Source organism: Mytilus californianus, unplaced genomic scaffold (assembly GCF_021869535.1).
Source record: "Mytilus californianus isolate M0D057914Y unplaced genomic scaffold, xbMytCali1.0.p SCAF_8, whole genome shotgun sequence".
NCBI classification, from domain to species: domain Eukaryota; kingdom Metazoa; phylum Mollusca; class Bivalvia; order Mytilida; family Mytilidae; genus Mytilus; species Mytilus californianus.
The window spans coordinates 26189212-26211240 of NW_026262734.1; the positions used below are offsets into that span (position 1 = coordinate 26189212).

General features: G+C 31.9%; 2 protein-coding genes across 3 annotated transcripts in view; one reads left to right on the forward strand and one right to left on the reverse strand.

Moving 5' to 3' along the window:
* On the reverse strand, positions 1–18750 carry LOC127711924 (RPA-interacting protein B-like). 2 transcript variants are annotated; one of them, XM_052218085.1, is made up of 8 exons: positions 18685–18750; positions 15278–15371; positions 10382–10558; positions 9766–9847; positions 8793–8904; positions 4091–4154; positions 1227–1359; positions 1–305 (listed from the first exon to the last, which is right to left on the reverse strand). In XM_052218085.1, exons 2-8 carry the CDS (start codon positions 15359–15361, stop codon positions 298–300), a joined length of 660 nt encoding a protein of 219 aa, XP_052074045.1. In that variant the 5' UTR covers positions 15362–15371; positions 18685–18750; the 3' UTR covers positions 1–297. The 2 variants fall into 2 exon arrangements, with proteins under 2 accessions (XP_052074045.1, XP_052074044.1); XM_052218084.1 differs by having other exon boundaries at positions 1222–1359.
* Positions 18751–18772: 22 nt separating this feature from the next.
* Positions 18773–22029, forward strand: part of LOC127711923 (inositol polyphosphate 5-phosphatase K-like) — a 30758-nt gene continuing 27501 nt past the window's right edge. The window contains exon 1 of the mRNA XM_052218082.1: positions 18773–18963. Coding sequence (XP_052074042.1) covers positions 18923–18963 — 41 coding nt within the window. The 5' untranslated portion in view covers positions 18773–18922. The remainder of the gene's footprint in view (positions 18964–22029) is intronic.

Here is a 22029-nt window from a genome sequence, read left to right on the forward strand (position 1 = left end):
TACTTTAACATAACAATTTATTTACAATCACATTCATGTACCTGCACACAAACATAGAATATTTCATTATCAAGTTTAGCATTTTATATATTTTCCCATATTCTCAATGTTTCACATTTTTTCAGTACACACAGGAGCTTTCTAGAACAAGAACCAGTTGAGTTATCTTGCTTTTTGCTTCTTGTTTCTAAACAGAGAAAACATTGTAAGAAGCCAGTGCCTCCAATAATATCCTTTTGGTATTTGATCACGTCTTCAATCCAGTTACTTCTGGTCTAAATCACAATGTACATCCAATCACAGGTCTGAAAGAACAAGATAATAAATTGTAGGTTTAAATGTTTTTAACAGATGCATTGATTGATTGATTGTTGGTGTTTAAGTCACTTTCAGCGCTATTGGCTATACCATGTGGCAGCAAGTTTTTATTGAAGTAGGAAGCAGTGTGTACCCTGAGAGAATCTTGACCTTCGGCAGGAAAACAAGCAATCCTAGTAATTATTAAAATCGGAGTCAAATGCACCTTGCTTAAGCAGGTTTCAAACTCACAACTTCAGTGTTGATATGCTAGGGATCACTGTAGATGAACTATTTAGACCACTTTACATACTTTTGGTCAAAGCAAATTCCTAGAGTAAAATGTATTATTGTTATATTAATAAGAATGTTTCTCATAAGATAAACATTAAAAAGGCAAACAAACCATGCAAAAACACAGCAGAGAAACTAAGACATGGTTATTGAGAAAATTCACCATCTAATTGTGACCACAACCTCATTGTAAACTCTTTTTTTAACCGAAGCTTTAAAATCACCGTTTTGAGTGGGGTTTGAGTTGCTCCGTCTTTAGTTTTCTATGTTGTGTTTCAAGAGACTGTTGTTTGTCTATTGGACATTTTCGTATTTTGCATTGTTAGATCTTTGACTTAACACTTTGAATGTCCCTTTAGTATCTATCATGTAACCTCTCTTTTAACCTGATTAGTGGACTGTGAAATGTAGGAAAGAACTATTTGGCAGTAGTTTTTAATAGTACACCCCATGTGTTTTTTTTATAATGTCTTGGAGAACTACCTTACACCAATTTTTTTACTCTAAAAAGATTCTCTGCTGAGGAAAGAACAGATGGTCTTATAGCATAATGCCACCCTACTCTCCTAGATGAGGCATACACACAGCTTACGGTAGATGTGTGTAATCAAATTAAACAAAAGTACAAACCTTACAGGACATGAGTAAGTTGTTACTGCCATAATCCTGAACAGAAGAAAACACAGACTCTCCTTCACAGGTAGTACTATGCTGGTTTATACCTTCTTCTAAGGAAGATTTAACATTAGCTAAGGTTATGCAGTCTTGCTACAAAAGGAAACACAGCACATAATTGAAATATCACCTGAGAAATAATTTCACAGTTTTTCACATCCTGGCTAAACCACCTTACGGTTTAAGTACTGAGCTTGCAAAAAGCTAAAGTAAGTGCATCTTGATTCTATTAAAATAAGCAAACATTAACAGTCACACAAAAAAATTAAACTATAAAAATTTCTCAAATCTGAGGTGGCTGTGCATATGTTTCACGTCCAGCGGCAAATAAAATCCATATTCAGGATGAGAACATGTTAATGTAATATGAATATCGATCCCTGCTTTGTGCTAGGATAATCACACTAAGCTGGATATGTATACATGCTAGTTCACAAGGTAACAGTCCACAGGAAGCAAGGTCCGCACTGGGCTTTGCCAATGTCGCTAATTGCGATTTTTTTTTCATCTAGCGACAAAATAAGCCTGCTGGCAATATTTCTGGCGCCAACATTTTCCTATATCAAAATTTTCATTTCTTGACTGTAATGGTAATATTATCGATCATCATTTAAATTGGTAAAGATAAAAAAATAAATTGTACGATATTTTACCTGGCTACAAGTTTAAGACTTTGTTTACGACCCCAAGCTAATCAACTGGTACAAACAGGTGTCATAATCTGTTGTTACAGGTAATTCGTTTATTGGATGGGTCATTAATGATCTTCAACACTAATTCATTCAAAAAGAATCAGTCAGTCAGCATTTGTCATTTCATTTTCAGCACATGGAGTCCAACACACTACCACAAGACCACAAGGGAATCTCAAATCTAAGAGCTCGAGTTTGATCAATATCTCAATTTATGAAAGTGTTATTTATTCTTATCTGCAATCTATTTCTTGTCACTTTTAAATAAAAACAAAGATTCATTCCCAAGCTGATGATAACCTGCATAACTAGCACTTGCAGACTAGTATCTTTAGCTTTTAAGGGGACATGTGTCACTTGTCGAAAAGGACATTTTTATCCTTTATGTGTCCTTTCATAGCATATAAGTTCATCCCCTTATTATACATGTAGTAAGGTTTGTGTTGCACAAAGTTTTCTGTGTTATTTTGTGTGGACTGAAGTGAATTCTTTCTCATTTCTTTGAATAAGATGTTGATGTCAAACCTTCCTGGGCTAATGATATTTGGTACAGTAGACTCCGGTATCTTCAAATTTTTTTAAAGAATAAAACCAAATGTTTTAAAACATTGCCTATAGCTAACATGACTTGTTTTTGCAACTATTCTTAACTTCACTAATTACTGTGACTTGCCTGCAAGTGTTGCTCTCCACCTATTGCAACTTATTCAAAATTCTGACCAAATTGCAATTTGTTTTATAAAACCAAACTGTTCAACTGGTCAGAAATTTGAACAAATTGCTGTAGAAAACCACGGTCAAGTCATGATAGTGTAAGGTAATAAAATTAAAGAACCTTAGTGAGTGCGCTCACATACCCCACGTCCTCACATTGTCATTGGAGAAATAAAATACAAAAATGTATGTGCAAGAAAAAAAAATTGTATAAGAAAAAAAAATTGAATCATAATTTCCTGTCGATATGCACATCTACATAGTATGTCCTTATTATCTACAAAGTTTCATGAAATTCTGTTGTGTGGTTTCAGAGGAGTTGTGATGACAAACTGTTGCAGTAGTACATTAAAGTAAATAAGTTCAAAGGGGCGTAACTCCTAGAAAAAAAATTGAATCTCAATTTCCTGTCGATATGCACAACTACATAGTATGTCCTTATTATCTAAAAAGGTTTCATGAAATTCTGTTGTGTGGTTTGAGAGGAGTTGCGATGACAAGAAACAGGACTGACGGACTGACGGATGGACGGGTCAAAAACATTATACCCTCCGCAACTCGTTGCGTGGGGTATAATAAAGCATACTTACAATCATAGAAGACTTTAATTCCACTTCAATGATATTATGAAAAATCAGTCTAACCATTTGTATACAAATTTTAAAGGAATTGTTATGCTAAAGGTGATATTAGATAGTAATTTTGAATTTCTGTAAAAATGTCCAAACTAAGTTTTCATACAAATTTTCTTGATAAGAGTCTTCTATATACATAAGAATATTACATCATTTGAATTAAAACATCTTATATTAAGTAAAATATGTGTGAAATTGCAATATGTTGTTAGGAAGTTTCCATGGGAGATAATAAATTTTTCTTTTGAAAAGTCTTCTATATTCAAAAGAACAATAATTTTAGGTTATCTCCCATGGAAACTTATAAACAACATATTGTAATTTCACACATATTTTACTGAATATAAGATGTTTTAATTCAAATGATGTTTGATTCTTACGAATATAGAAGACTTTTTAAAATTGTATGAAAGCTTAATCTGGAAATTTTCATAGCATTTCAAAATTACTACCTATCACCTTTAGCATGACAATTCCAATACAATTTGTATACAAATGGTTAGACTGATTTTTCATAATATCACTGAAGTGGAAATTTAAGTCTTATAGGGTTGTAAGTATGCTTTATTTTATCACCTGGCACTTTCATGACTTGACTGTAGTTTTCTACAGCAGTTTGTTCAAATTTCTGACCAGTTGAACAGTGGTTTTATAAATCAAATGGCTATTTGGACAGAATTTTGAATAAATTGCAATAGGTGGAAAACAACCCATACAGTCAAGTCACAATAAGTTCAAAAAGACTTGAGTCAAAAATTCTAATAACTCAAAAGTTTTGCTTACCTCTGTATCTATTCTCAACCCACATCGGCAAAATATTACACCTTTGTTCTGTAACAACTGACTTCTGGAGAGAAAAAAATACTAGTGAGTTTGCAGTAATTTTGTTCAATATTTTATCTAGTTTGGCTATAATTATTATGTTTAACAAGATATATAGACAAGAAACTCTAGACATCTTTTGGTTAGTGGTGTTGTTCGATTGCTGCCTCATTTATCCTTATCTTTTGGTTCATGCTTCCAAAAGTTAACTATTTTCTAAGTTTTTGTTAAAACCTTCCTTCCCACTGTTCAGGCAAAATAAAAGTATATGTGTGGTTCCAGTTACATCCGTAAAAAAATAGGGTTGGTAGGTCGGCAATTTTATTTTATCTTTTTTCAATTTTTATTTTGGATTGTCAAAATCCGGAAAAAAATCGTGTGTTTACCGAGTCAAATTCCGGTATTATACACATCCCTACCGGAAGTTCGCCATTTTCCATGTGTTTGGTTGTAAAATAAACAAATATGTTATGTTTTTAGTTAATTTTGTTGCATTCTGTTGAGAATTTGTTGCATTTTAGCCATAGTGGATACTTCTAATGGAAATTCAGATGATAGAAGTCTGTGAATTTAATTATTTAAATTCACATTCCTCAAAATTTGATCGTTTGAAAATTTATTTCTCAGAAATGAAAAAAAAGTTCTAGGGTCGGGGGTTTAAACTAGGGTCGGTTGGGTAACTGGAACTACACATATACTTTTATTTAGCCTCATCATCATCATGGGACTAAATTAAATGAATGCCATTTAAAATGACTCACATTGTATCTTTATCAAAGTGAGGTCACTACACTCATGACAATATCTTTTGTCATAAAGCTTAAATCACATAGAATCATTTCATAATGGTTTGAGAACTATAAATTCTTAAATTGGTACAAGTGGATTATCGTATTTATCCAAACAAGATAAAACTAGAGGCTCTGAAGAGCCTGTGTCGCTCACCTGTATTTACTGATGCTTTGGAAATCATGTAAAATAAGGTTAAAATCATAATTAATAGTATTAGATATTAGATATTATAATGATATCTAAGATAATAACAAAAAACTGCAAAATTTTTGTAAAATTACTAACTCAGGGGCAGCAACCCAACAACGGGTCGTTGGATTTGTCTGAAATTTCAGGGCAAATAAATCTAAATCTGATGAACATTTTTGCCACCTGTCAGATTTGCTCTAAATACTTTAGTTTCAGAGATATAAACCAACTAGAGGCTCTAAAGAGCCTGTGTCGCTCACCTTGGTCTATGTGCATATTAAACAATGGACACAGATGGATTCATGACAAAATTGTGTTTTGGTGATGGTGATGTGTTTGTAGATCTTACTTTACTGAACATTCTTGCTCCTTACTATTATCTCTATCTATAATGAACTTGGCCCAGTAGTTGCAGTGGAAAATATTTTGTAAAAATTTACAAAAATTTACAAAATTTATGAAAATTGTAAAAAATTGACTATAAAGGGCAATAACTCCTTCAGGGGTCAATTGACAATTTTGGTCATGTTGACTTATTTGTAGATCTAACTTTGCTGTACATTATTGCTGTTTACAGTTTATCTCTATCTATAATAATATTCAAGATAATAACCAAAAGCTGCAAAATTTTCTTAAAATTACCAATTCAGGGGCAGCAACCCAACAACGGGTTGTCCGATTCATCTGAAAATTTCAGGGCAGATAGATCTTGACCTAATGAACAATTTTATACCATCAGATTTGCTCTAAATGCTTTGGTTTCAGAGATATGAGCCAAAAACTGCATTTTACCCTATGTATTATTTTTTTGCCATGTCGGCCATCTTGGTTTGCGGGCAGGGTCATCGGACACATTTTTTAAACTAGATACCCTAATGATGATTGTGGACAATTTTGGTTAAATTTGTCTTAGTAGTTTCAGAGGAGAAGATTTTTGTAAAAGATTACAAAAATTTACGAAAAATGGTTAAAAATTGACTATAAAGGGCAATAACTCCTTAAGGGGTCAACTGACCATTTTGGTCAAGTTGACTTATTTGTAGATCATACTTTGCTGAACATTATTGTTGTTTACAGTTTATCTCTATCTATAATAATATTCAAGATAATAACCAAAAACAGCAAAATTTCCTTAAAATTACCAATTTAGGGGCAGCAACCCAACAACGGGTTGTCCGATTCATCTGAAAATTTCAGGGCAGATAGATCTTGACCTGATAAACAATTTTACCCCATGTCAGATTTGCTCTAAATGCTTTGGTTTCAGAGATATAAGCCAAAATCTACATTTTACCCCCATGTTCTATTTTTAGCCATGGCGGCCATCTTGGTTGGTTGGCGGGGTCATCGGACACATTTTTTAAACTAGATACCCCAATGATGATTGTGGCCAAGTTTGGTCAAATTTGGCCCAGTAGTTTCAGAGGAGAAGATTTTTGTAAAAGTTTACGGACGACGGACGACGGACGCAAAGTGATGAGAAAAGCTCACTTGACCTTTCAGGTCAGGTGAGCTAAAAACTGCATTTTACCCCTATGTTCTATTTTTAACTAAGTTGGCCATGATGGTTGGAAGTCGGGGTCATCGGACAAATTTTTTAAACTAGATACCCTAATAATGATTATGGCCAAGTATGGTTAAATTTGTCTCAGTAGTTTCAGAGAAGAAGATTTTTGTAAAAGATTACAAAAATTTACGAAAAATTGTTAAAAATTGACTGTTAAGGGCAATAACTCCTAAAGGGGACGACTGACAATTTTGGTCATGACAACTTATTTGTAGATCTTACTTTGCTGAACATTATTGCTGTTTACAGTTTATCTCTATCTATAATAATATTCAAGATAATAACCAAAAACTGCAAAATTTCCTTAAAATTACCAATTCAGGGGCAGCAACCTAACAACAGGTTGTCAGATTTGTCTGAAAATTTCAGGGCAGATAGATCTTGACCTGATAATCAGTTTTACCCTATGTCAGATTTACTCTAAATGCTTTGGTTTCAGAGATATAAGCCAAAATCTACATTTTACCCCCATGTTCTATTTTTAGCCATGGCGGCCATCTTGGTTAGTTGCCAGGGTCATCGGACACATTTTTAAAACTAGATACCCTAATGATGATTGTGGCCAAGTTTGGTTAAATTTGGCCCAGTGGTTTCAGAGGAGAAGATTTTTGTAAAAAGCTAACGACGACAGACGACGACGACGGACGACGGACGCCAAGTGATGAGAAAAGCTCACTTGACCCTTCAGGTCAGGTGAGCTAAAAAAGGCATGGACTTTAAATTTCAATAATTTAACTATCAAAATTGGATAAATGTGGTAATCCATGAGTAAGAATCTGTTTCTCTATTGATTATCAAATAAATTTTCATTATTGATATACAAATATCCCCTTAGAGTGCCTCCATATTACTGATTTCTACGTCATACATGACATTGATGAGCAAACACTTCATTTATGCATCTCTGGGTCAAATGGAAGCCAGCATGAATAAAATATCACTTTTATTCAAGAACATTGCATTGAATGAAAAATATATTTATATATAAGAGTAAACAACTTCAACAAAAATTTCTGAACATCTAACTATTTACCTGTAGTAAAAGTTTTTATAACATTGTCAATATCTCTAACACATGTAAGCACATTTTGATTCATCAGGAGAGCTGATAAAGGTTATGACCTTTTAACTCATCCAACAATCAGGGACAGTCTATACTAATAGGACTCGTCTCTATTGATTTTGATTAAGAACTAAGCCTCCCGTGTAAAGCTATCACCCAACAATAAACTTAGTTTCGTATCTCTGATATAAGAAGCTAGTAGTTATTTGCGTATTTCAAGGTACATTGTAATTTAATAATTGTTAATACAAATGTATAAAATCTGATTAATAGCCATTTACCATGACAAAAAATATAAGATTTTAAAAGAATGTCAAATTATTAAACTGAGACATATCGTTTTGAAGAACACTGCAGTCGTACAAAGGGGGATTACATATCGAACAAGATGGCGGCCACTCGAAATTTATTAACAAAATACCTCAAAGTTCAAAGATCTATATTTAAAAAACTATCCGTGAAATCTTTTCAAAAACAGCATTTTGCAATGACAAAATGTATACTATTTCATAAAAATGTTACTTCATTAAACTTGAACATATAGTTATGAAGAACACTTTGTAAATGTGAAATGATTTGCTATGAAGTCACGTGACATCACCAACGGCACAGTTCTGTCTGCAAAATTTGATAGATATTGTTATAAGTGACCAGTCCTGTTAGTATAGACTGTCCCTGCAACAATCTACTAAGATCATTGGTAACCACATGTTGATTAAATTTTTTTAAACAATGGGTTCAGAAAGGGTTAAATTGCCAAAGAATCAGATAAATGAAAATGTAAAATATGATTCAATAAAATACTTTTAAACAATTTTGTATAGTTAGAAACATTATTGACAATATGATTGCATACATGTTTGTTCAAAAGCCCAAAAATCTCTAGAGCAGTATCCATCTTGAGATAATTAATTAAACTTTGACCATTGAAAAACTGAGATGAAAGGAACCACACGTTGATTGAATAAAAATAATCAACAGGTCAGGAAAAGGATAAATCAGGTAAAAATTCGAGAAATATATATGTGACATACTATTAATGACAAACTAACTTTTGACAAAGAGGACATATAACTTCATCTGTACATAGTCTCTCTATGGCTGTACATAATGATTTCTCTTCTTGTTGTAAACTATTTTCATATTCGTCAATCATTCTTTTCTCTGCAAAACAAAAAATAGAAGAAACTTTATAAATTTTCAATAGATAATACTGTTGGCTTATAGTATAGGGAATTAAAAAAAATTGGTAAGTTCTGTAATCAACCAAGCAGAATTAAAAAAAAATTGGATATCAAAATGCTTCCCAGCACAATAAGTCACAATTTTCCATTCCATTTCACCAATACATTTCCTGTCAGAAAGTCATTGAAAATATCCGATTGTGCATGGTTTTGAACAAAATTTTCTGAATATTCTTATCCAATTGCCGATATATTCTTTTATCCGATATTCGATTATACGATAAAATTAACATTCAACATAAAGGGAAGGGTTTGGTGTTTTCAAATAATATTACAATAGCCGATATATTCATTTAGCCGATATCCGATGAGGTGGAGTCTACAGTACAAACATTTGTGAAAAGGTTGTACAATGTTTATTTTAATAATTGGTTTCTGTATAGTATAATTTTGATTGATTGTTGTTTGCTAAACATCAAAGAATTTGTGTGCAATCAATGTAACAAGTGCCTTATTACATTTCAACATACTTTTGATAATCAGTAATGAAGTACATATATAAGTTCCTTTCACATTTCAAAAAAAAAAATTATCAGTGACAAGCTGAACTTGATTCCAACCACCATTTAACTTTCTGCAGACGATGCTCTGTAAAAAAAAACTGTCTGTTTGTTGATCTTATCAATACTTAGCTCCAATAACCTGTAAACTTTGTGACCTTTTAACCAAATTTGTAGTGATATTTAATAGATTTAATCAAAAGAAGTTAACCTCTTGTTCTGTGTTATGAAAACCCTAGATACAAAAATTTCGCACATAAATGCCACAATATTCCACATACCTTCTTGAATCAGCTCTTGTTGAATGTCATCAAAATATGTTACATATTCATCAATATCAAAGTCTAATTTGTCTGTTTCCATCTATAAAGAGGTAAATGGTTTTGAATCTAGCTCATTTCACATATATACATACAATGTAATTACACAAAAAAGTAAATTTGGTTTTATGTTTTTATGTAGATGTTTAATACAAGCATTTATCTGTACTACATATAAATGTGCACATCCCATATCAGGAATATCATCAGTGATGTTTAAGATTTTCTTTTGTCATATTATAATGTTTTTTGTTGTTTGTTAATGAAAATCTTTTAAAGTTTCTATTTATATTTTGGGGATTTATTTTAAAACTCGAAACGATTTAGAGATTAACATATTTGTTGAATACTGCATGTTGACTTCTGTCGTTTGGTCATTTGTGTTATCATTAAGTTGCTATCATAATACCCACATCTCTTATTATTCCTCAACCATTACTTAAACATGTTAAAAAACGAAAATATTCAAGAAAAACTGAGTTAATGGCTATTCAATAAACATCTGTAAAAGAAAGTTACAAATATCTTATTCATCTGTAGCCTTATTCAATGAAATCCTTGAAATAAATACGTTTACCTCATTATCATCAAATGTAGGTGACCCCTGAAATGACCTTTGTATTATCTTCAGTTCCTCTCTCATTAACTCATGTATAAAGTTATCATTAGCATCCTTCTCCATTTCTTTACTGTTTATACCACGGAATCGGTCTTGAAACTTCGACCTGCTTTGTCTCAATCTGTCCAAACATCTCTGAATTGAGTACAATATGTAGTTATCTCCCTTTTACAATGTGAATAACAGATTGGCTGGGGCTTACTGCCATAAAACTTTCTAGTTCAATTATCGAACTGCGACTCGGAAATCAACCAATCAAAATATTGGATTTGGTGTTTTGAGCACCAAATTTGAGCTCCGAGTACTGAGCTAGTTAAGTTTTTATGACAGAGAGGCCTAGCCTTCAGAGTCAATTAAAAGTAAAATCATTGATTCATTTGTTAGTTTTGTGAGAAAATTTATCAATTTTGGTACATAAAAGGTTTTATGACTGTCTGTTCTTTTCTCTAATGTTTATTTGTTATGCTGTAGGCAAAGCCACTTAGCATGAAGTATGCTTGTACCCAAAATGTTTGCAAAAGTATTAAAAAGTAGTGAAAACTTTATGGATAATAGCCTGATAATATAAGGTTTTATAATGCATATTTCTGGTATTTTTCCATAGCATTTGTAACTTCTCCAAAGCATTAAGACTCTTGGCATTTTTCAGTTCGAAAGTGTTTCTTAAAAATGAGTGTGTTTTGATTGATATTCAATTTTGGAAAAGGATGGTCTATTAATTTTAGCTACAATTGGTCTTTGAACTAGCCTTCAATAACTTATTTACTCTTAAAGTGTGACTTTGAGTCTTTTGTTTTTTTGATACTTGTTTTTATTTTAATATCAATCTTGCAAATAATTTGTAATTCAGCTGGTTTTTTTTTTAGTTTGTTCTTAAATTGTGCTGAAACAAAACTGTCAAAGTAAGAGAGTTGTGTCACGATTCACTACAAAAAAAAGAATGCCAATAAAAACTTTAGGGTAGGCATAAAAAATACAGCAAGTAAGGAATCCCTAAACACAAGTATTTTTTTCATTTAGACCCAACCCATTAAATGGAATGAGCAAAGGTCTGGAAGCTGCCTGCCTTTCTATGTCAGGCAAATATTTTGGTTTGGTCAGATTGGCTTTGCTACGTTTCTATTAACAGCCAAGGTTGTAACTTTAATAAGTTATTAGAGAAAAATAACATACATTTGTTATTGTGGACTAAATAATCAAAAAAACTGTGATAACATATGTATTTTACATGTTTCAAAGGGGCAATATACATTTCTTATTTTGTTAAATTGTATACAAGTTCTATTGATATTATCATTGTCTTTGTGTATACTAAACTTTAGAAAGATATAACAGTTCATAGTTGTCAATCATGCATAGTACACCTATGTTATTACAGAAAATATATGCCTGTAATAACTAAAGGTTGTTATTACAGCTTCTCTACATCTCTTCAATGCCTTTGCTCAGGCATTGTCACAATCTATTTTAATTTATTGTAAGAAATAATGATCAGAGCATGTAATGATGTTCTGTGCAAGATTCCAAGTGTCTCATATAATAATTAGTTATATGCCTGTAATAACTAAGCCTTGTTATTACAGCTTAGTTTATCCCTTAAAAGCCTTGTCTCATTGATTTACCATGCTTGATCAAAAATGTATTAATTGAATAGGAAAACTAGTTATTAAGGTTATGTATTAAGTTAATGCGCAAAGTTTCAAGAATTCCCAAGTGCCCACTAAAAATAAAAATATGATATATTTGACTAATAACAAACATATGTTACTACAGATTAAGAATAAAATGCTTCGCTGGGGCGCAGCTTGATACGACCGCAGAGGTCGAACCCTGAACAGTTGGGGCAAGTATGGACACAACATTCAAGCTTGATACAGCTCTGAATTTGGATTGTTATTAAATATTTGACACAGCATAGGTTTCTGACACAGAAAGAATGTGGTCTAAGAACTTGAATTTTTTTAATTTACCTATTATGGTCCAATGTCCAAAATCAAAATACATGGTTAGATTCAGCATATCAAAGAACCCCATATATTCAATTTTTGTTAAAATCAAACAAAGTTTAATTTTGGACCCCAACTTGGTCAAACTTGAAAACTGGGCCCATAATCAAAAATCTAAACACATGTTTAGATTCAGCATATCAAAGAACCCCAAGAATTCAATTTTTGCTAAAATCAAACTAAGTTTAATTTTGGACCCTTTGGACCTTAATGTAGACCAATTTAAAAAACGGGACTTAAAATTAAAAATCTAAATACACGGTTAGATTTGGAATATCAAAGAACCCCAATAATTCAATTTTTGATGAAATCAAACAAAGTTTAATTTTGGACCCTTTTGACCTCAATATGAACCAATTTGATAGCGGGGCCCACAAATAAAAAATCTAAATTCATGGTTAGATTCAGCATATCAAAGAACCCCATATATTCAATTTTTGTTGAATTCAAAAAAAAGTTTAATTTTTGACCCCAACTTGGACCAACTTGAAAACTGGGCCCATAATCAAAAATCTAAACACATGTTTAGATTCAGCATATCAAAGAACCCCAAGAATTCAATTTTTGTTAAAATCAAACAAAGTTTAATTTTGGACCCTTTGGACCTCAATGAAGACCAATTTAAAAAACGGGACCCAAATTAAAAATACGGTTAGATTTGGCATATCAAAGAACCCCAATAATTCAATTTTCGATGAAATCAAACAAAGTTTAATTTTGGACCCTTTTGACCTCAATATGAACCAATTTGATAGCGGGGCCTACAAATAAAAAATCTAAATACATGGTTAGATTCAGCATATCAAAGAACCTCATATATTCAATTTTTGTTGAAATCAAACAAAGTTTAATTTTGGACCCCAATTTGGACCAACTTGAAAACTGGGCCCATAATCAAAAATCTAAATATATGTTTAGATTCAGCATATCAAAGAACCCCATATATTCAATTTTTGTTGAAATCAAACAAAGTTTAAATACTGGACCCTATCTTGGACCAACTTGAAAACTGGGCCCATAATCAAAAATCTAAACACATGTTTAGATTCAGCAAATCAAAGAACCCAAAGAATTCAATTTTTGTCAAAATCAAACTAAGTTTAATTTTGGACCCTTTGGACCTCAATGTAGACCAATTTAAAAAACAGGACCCAAAATTAAAAACCTAAATACACGGTTAGATTTGGAATATCAAAGAACCCCAATAATTCAATTTTAGATGAAATCAAACAAAGTTTAATTTTGGACCCTTTTGACCTCAATATGACCCAATTAGATAACGGGGTCCACAAATAAAAAATCTAAATACATGGTTAGATTCAGCATATCAAAGAACCCCATATATTCAATTTTTGTTGAAATCAAACAAAGTTTAATTTTGGACCCCAATTCGGACCAACTTGAAAACTGGGCCAAAAATCAAAAATCTAAATACATGTTTAGATTCAGCATATCAAAGAACCTCATATATTCAATTTTTGCTAAAATCAAACAAAGTTTAATTTTGGACCCTTTGGACATTAATGTAGACCAATTTGAAAACTGGACCCAAAATTAAAAATCTAAATACACTGTTAGATTTGGCATAACAAATAAATAAATGTGATCAAAGATTTTACAAATCTAATGCGCCATACTGTGCAATTAAAGATTACTTCTTGAAATTTTTCAATATTTGAAATTTGAAAAAAAAATAATATTTGAAGAATAATTCTTTTTAATTTCTGAAATCTGAAATGAGAAAAAATTGGCCCCCCACAATTTCTTTTTATCCCCCCCCCCCCTTTTTCCCCCAAAAAAATTCTTTCCCTCAAGATATGGTCATAATCTCAATTCAAATTTCCAATGGAGTTGGCAACCATAATTACCCATTTAAATTTACCATAGTGCTAACTTAATCTATTTTATAATAGAATTAATAAAAATATAGTGTCAAATCTTTCATATGGATTTTTTTGTAAAAAAAAAAGATGAAAACATTTGCAGATATTTTTACTGGTCTTCCTTTATAAATATGCATTTCTTTAAACATAATTTAAAAGCAGTGTAAGGGAAGTAACCAAAATGTTGTATTTGGATTACCTCCCTTACACTGTTTTAGATTATCTTTATTGTTCATTAACCATTACTTTATACATAATTTAAAAGCAGTGTAAGGGAGATAATTTCAATGATGTATTTGATTTATCTCCCTTACACTGCTTTAAATTATGTTTTGTACTAAAGTATTTGTCCATTAACCAGGACAACCTTGTTTTTCCCACTTTTTTGCCCCTAATTCCTAAACGGTTTGAGCCATAACCCCCCAAAGCAAATCCTAACCATCCCTTTGTGGTATGGAAACTTGTAGTATAATTTCAGAGAGATCCATACACCGTTCCACAGTTATTGTCTGGAAACTAGAAAATGCTCATTTTTGGCCCCTTTTTGGCCCCTAATTCCTTAACTGTTGGTACCATAACCCCCAAAATTAATCCCAACCTTCCTTTTGTGGTATTTAACCTTATGGTCAAATTTCAAAAAGATCCATTCACTTAAACTAAAGTAAGAGTGCGAAAACCAATATGTATTCGGACGACGACGCCGGACGACGACGACGACGACGACGACGACGCCAACGTCATACCAATATACGACCACAAAATTTTTTTGCGGTCGTATAAAAATAGAGTAGACAACTCATAAAAGTATCTGTAATAACACATGTATGTTATTTTTCTCTAATAACTTATTTAAGTTACACCATCAAATAGGACCGACGTATTTATCACAGAATATAGTCTTTTTGCCCCACAATATCAATTTTCTCATACATGTAGGCATTTAGATCAAAGACTTATTTAAGTACCTTTCTATAAGTTTCTTTCCATGGTGGTGTTTTAGCTTTGTACATGTCCCTGTGGTTCTTTTTTGTCTTTTCACTTCCTGACATACTTCTATATCTGGCAAAATAAATAAAATACATTTAAGCTTTACATATTTACAACATATAAATTATAAGGCATCTTTAATGTATGTGTGTGTGTGTGTGTTTGAAATTGAACATGGATATAATACCAATAAATGGAGATAATACCCATTTTAGAGGATCTTCCCCAACCTTTTAAAGGGGAAAGCATTGTCATTTCATGGATGTGTGCCCCATAACAATTCTTACAAAGAATACAATATTTGTTTTTTATTGCTGTAAATTGAAACTGGATATGTGGCATTTGAGCCGGGCTTCCAAAATGGTCATATTGTCCAGACTTGACTGATGAATTATTATCTTGATTTGTTGTGCAGGGCCTGCACCTGACATAACATATATAATGTAGGTTTGCCATTTTAACATAAGAAAAATAACTGTACTTAATCATGTTAATGCAATCTTATTGACCTGACCTTTTGCGTTAAAAAGCAACACATTTCCGGTCATAAAAGTGACATTATGAATAAGTACCGCACTATCAAAACAAACCCTACTTTAATACCCCCTCATTACAATCAAGGTTAGTTAATTGTCTTACAGTTGAAATTTAACTGTTCAGGCGACAGGTAAACTATTTTTTACCAGACATTGCTGGTCTATCTAAAGTTAATGTCTTAAATTTCAACGATTTGCATCTAATTAATAATTATATAGTCAAATTGATTTAGATTATCAGAAATACATATGATTTGATGAAAAAAAAAAGGTAGTAATAAAGATTTTAAGCGAAATTGTATATAATGCCCAACTGATTACCATGATTGCTTTTTGTACTTAGTCTTAAGGGAATAAAATCACGATTAAAAAAAATGTCCAGCTCAAATATTTTTTGGAAACCCTGTATTCAAGCCAGCTTTTGAAAATCTCCATGGGGTTTTTAGTGCACAGCCGCAGTGTATTTTTACATTAGAAATAGTGTCATATCTCATCTTTTTTTTCTTATGGTATACTGATGATGACCTATTAAGCCTTTTTCTTCTTTTTATTTACATTTTGTTGAACTATAAATCCAGCACAACATCTTGTAGTTAGCAGGTAATGAGGTGTTGATCGAGCACGTCCTTTCTGTTGAAAGGACTGATACGTGATGATGTGATCCCATAAAAGGAAATAATTAGTGTTCCTCCAGCTTTTGAAAAGGGCAGGGTAATTTTTTTCTCAGAGGGCACTTTTGGCACGATTGGCTATACTTTAAGGGCACCCTTTGCATGTAGGACTACAATTTTAGGGCACTCTTTACATAGATATAAAGGCACTGTAATGGATAGGAATTTAATCCAAATATACCATTGTTTCATACTTATTGGTAAGAAATAAAGATATGCATATAAGGTTGTTTATTTCATTCCTTTTTGTAATAAAATTATCACTTCTAGACTCAGCTAATAGAATCTTGAGCATGTTCATTGTGCAACTGCCTCATTTCAACCAATAACTCCAGTTATAAACTTTAATACTGGATCACTGAGATTGATTGTCTAAGGATGTGTTGTGAAAGTTGACTTTGCATGACCAAGAGCATATGCAATGCATGCTTTTTAGATGCACAAAAGAAGTGCTAAATATACCTTTTGGATCTCAGGTTTATAACAATCAAAGCTACCTTGGCTCATAACAATTAACTGTACAAATAGTTTAAGGATATTCAAAGATTTGTTTAGCAAGACTTACTATACAGTCAGGGGTACTACTTGAACAAGTAATCTTTATTTACTTGAAGTAAATAAAATATACTTATATAAGTTAATTATAATGTTTGAATAATCTCCCCTTAATTTTTTCAAAAATTTACTTGTATAAGTAATATTTATTTTACAATCACACAAAAATTCTCAAGTTTTGAGATGTAAAAATATGCCTTTAACAATTTTTGATTAGAGTTCAATGTTTCATCTAATTAATTCAACAAAGAAACTGATTGTGCAAAGATCTTAAGTATTTGCGCAAAAATTGCCCCTTTGGGGTTTGTAAATGAGCAGTGTTCTGAAGATAACAGACAAATGAGATTTTCATTGTCCATGAAATTACACTTAAATGATTAGTAAAGATATCTGCAAAGGACAGACAATTAAAAATTCTATTAGAGCAAAGAAGTCCTAAGAATTCAAGAAAAGAAGATAGGATGACTTTTTTACTTGTATAAGTAAAAAAGTCTGAATGTCTAAGGGACATAACTAAGCCAAAAAATTATTTACCTATACAAGTAAATAAAATACACTTGTATAAGTATCCTACAAATTTACTTATATAAGTATATTAATATTTACTTCTTCAAGTTAATAAAAATTACTTGTACAAGTAGTACCCCTGACTGCTATACATAGTCTGGTGCTATTGATCTTTTTTCCATCTAATTCTGTGTTTTTTGTTGTTATTTTTATTGAAACATTGATGATTTTTCGTACTTTTCAAAACTATAATATCAGTTATATTCTTAACTTTAATTTTATTTATATAACAACATATAGCCGTCGTAAATTCACACCCAATCCGACGTCTCAACCCACTAAATAATATAAATAGAAAATATAAACAAACATCAGATTGTTTACATAATCAATGTTCATCCCATGCATCGTAAAATTATAACTCAAATGATCCCTTTTAAATTGTCTACATTTTAAATTCGTAAAGACCTGTACAAATCCATGCTGTCCCTATAAGATCAATCATGAACCATATTTGTACTCTGTCGCTTCAAAACTGTTCAAACATAATATTACGAAATTCAATTCATTAAAATGTCGGCTATTAAAATTTTTATTTTGTTCCAAGGGAAATAATTGAAACGGTTTTGCTAAAAGATGAATTGCAGAACTGATATTCAATTACGGCAGGGTGTTCTAAAATACAACGGAAAAGGGGCATGGCGCCAACTTTTTTCCTAAAAAGGGCAGGGCATCAAGAAAACATGGCAGGGCACCATACCACGCCAACACCTCCTGTACTCGGCTGTAGGAAACACTAATAACACCCATTTATAAGGATCATCATCTTCCCAACATGTTTAAGGAATAAGCTATACAGGCACTTTTTTTCTATCCATAGCAAGCTCTACTATCCCTATATATTACGAGTATATAGGGATAGTAGATCTTGCCATGGATAGAAAACAAGTGCCTGTGATTTAGTTGACTGAGAGTGTGACAGGTCGACACTAGTACACATACATTGTATTAAAATTTGAGCTTGACAGCTTGTGGATATAATAAATGTCACATTGAATGACAGTTAAACAGCAATGGCTACTGTAAGGGGATACACAATAAAATTCTTTGCCCTACCACAGAAATGTAAATTTCCCGCGAAAGTGTCTTGTCAAAATAAGGAAGTGGAGTTCTTTCCCCTGAACACAAATATTGTGACGTAAACCACAACAGGTGTCTAAAAATGACCTGAGGACTTGATTGTAAAACAGTTTTAGTATTTTAAAAAGCTCTTTCTCTACAACTGGTTATGATGAGAAGGATTTACAGAAGAATGCACGTCTTTCCATGAGATACATCATCCATTTATTGTAAAATGTCTGCACAAAAAATAAAAACCAAGACAAAAAATTTCAGGTACATCCAATACACATTTCCTTATCATAATATCAATATGCCACTATATTCTATAATCAAAATAATTATAAAATCTCATACATATGATCTTTGAAATAATTTTTTTTTTTACTAAGTAATAGGTCATATCAATCAATGCATCATAGTCAGCCTTTAGTGGGTCTCATTGGGGTCTAAGTGTGACCCGGGATTGCCGATTTTTTGTAAGCGTGACACGTGAAAGTCAAATTATTGTGCCGTGAAAACGGGAAATGAAATCTAGCTGGACACAGGAAATTACAAAAAAATGAGAATTGCTTACGTACATAGTGTAAGCGGGATACGGGAATCTGACTAAACAGTAAGCGGGATCCGGGATTGGCCGATTTTTTTTAAGCGTGACATGTGAAAGTCGAATAATTTAGCGTGAAAACGGGAAACGAAGTCGTGCGGGACGCGGGAAATTACATGCGCTATTATGGCAACGACAAGCGGGATACGGGATTCTGACAAAACAATAAGCGGGATTCGGGATCAGACCCCCCCTCAAAGTACAGTCTCCACTTGAGCAATGTACAATATCCCTCAGTACTGGGAAATTGATAATGAAACTACAGGAATTGTGATCAATACATGATACCGGTCCACCCACAGTTATTCTTTCTATTTTTGAAACATGTAAGAAATCAGAACATTCAAATTCCTGGAATTCTGAATGAAGTAATCAGTCATGGGTACTACTTAAACAAGTGATTTCAGAATCACTTCTTCAAGTGATTTTGGCTGTGAAATATTAAAAATTTTCACAAAAATAGACACAGACTTTTTAAAATCACTGAAACAAGTAATTTGAGAAGTTAAAATGTAATCACTTCAACAAGTGTTTATAACATTTTCTTGATATTTCTCCCACAAGCTTGCCTTTTTTATTGGTAAAAAGACAAGAATGCCATTGAAAAAACAACTATGTACATGCAGAAATTGTCTTTTGCTTGATTAGCCTGTCAGTTTTTACAGTTTATTTAAAATATGCAAAAACTGGAATAATTTGTAGATCAGGACATAACCTTGAAGTAGATCATTATAACTCTAAAGAAAACCAATCAGGTTACCTTATATTGTTGACCTTTGTTTGATAGTAAGAGTAATTAATGAATATTTGATTATAGAAAAATTCCCAAGGGTACTTTTAAAAGCTTTAGCGCACTAACTTACTGTCCAAGCGCACTGGTGAAATTGATATACAAAAGAAAGGGATAATTAGTTCTATGTAGGAAAATTATTGAAAAGTTTGTCAAAATATGGAAAATCAATGAAATTAGCATTTGAAGATCAAAGGAAACACCAAAATCACTTAAATAGGTGATTACTGAATTTATCAAATCACTGAAATAGGTGATAATGAAATCACTTGTTTAAGTAGTACCCCTGACTTGTAATTGAATGTGATCGGCTAAGATAAAACAGGAACATATATATTGACGGGACTTGACACTACCTAATTGTAGCCGATTTCATTGTCGGGTCATAGCTAATAAAGACATGATACGGAAACGGACGTGTTAAAAATGTACTCACTCTTATACTAATAATTTCTGATAATATCAATAAAATGTCATTCAAACTAAGTTTTAAAGTGATACCAGTGTATCGAAAATTGTAATCTGTCACTTCAAATTTATTATAATCGCATTCATTTTATCACAGAAGGGTACAGAATGCAAACAGGGTAATAAAAAAATGGTGTCAATTGCATTCACAAATTCACAAACCATTATAAAACACTTTACATCAAATAAATCACACTTATTTTGGTCATTTCATATGACAAAATATATATATTTTATGATAAAACTTGTATTTATTTACGATTAGAATTATGTGGTTAATTAATTGAGCAGTTCCGATAGCATGGATAGTTTTTCAGTCAGACGCTACCAAAATCCATAAATCACGAGAAGTCTCGTAAAGTCCGAGATTTTATCAATTTTATACTGAAAAGCCTATCAGATTCATTTCCCGTTAGATATACTGTTCCCAGGATAAAAATAGTGGGGAAGGGATGGCAGAAGGGATTTTCTATTTCAATTTTGGTAACGCCAAGAACTTCTCTAACTAGTCTGTCGGGCATATTGATGACAAGTTTTGATTGCCTGTGGTGTAAATATTTTAGTCCCGGATGTCGGGGTAGTGGATTGTTTAACCCCTGTGAGGCAATTTTCATAATTTTCATAATTTTATTTGTGTCTAGTCACGACTCTAGTGCTATAATCTGTATGTCATTTTAATTTATTGTGTCTGTCAAATTTCATGCCTTTTATCTTGAATAAATATATATATAATCTTTGTTTGATGAATAGTCCATGCCTTTTTTAATGGATAATGCTTAATAATTTATAAAATGGTAATACTAGTGATTATATATAATTAGTTTATGTTTGCTTGTGACAGTATTTAAATACACAAAGGGGCCCTTACTCAAAATATATCACAAAAAAAAGAAATGTTACAGAAAAGCTAGATTCATATATGTATAATATGTTACTATCATCATGATCATATCAACAATAGTGTTACAATTATGATAATTTGTAAATAACCTCCAATATTAACTTTACTAGCTGAAAGCTACTCAAATCCAGATTGATATATTTTGCTAGAGAATAGTCAACCACTTTGACAGCTTAAGGAATTAAACACCTTATACCAAGTGTGCTCTATTAACTGAATTAAACCAGATATTGATAAAGTTGATTTTACCACAAAAAATATGTATTCACTTTTTTAATATACATATAGGTACTGTTGAATAATACACTACTCATTGTCAATCACATGGATAAACTACCATTGGTTTGAATATCACACATGCCCACTAACAATGTAATCTTCTGTGTCTTGAAGGTTTGTTGAACAACTGTTGAAGAGAAGATGAGCATTACGAGCTATTTCCTCCAGCTATTTCCTCCAGTTGAATTATTTATTAATATATATATAAATAAGAAGATGTGGTATGAGTGCCAATGAGACAACTCTCCATCCAAGTCACAATGTATAAAAAGTTAACAATTATAGGTCTAAGTACGG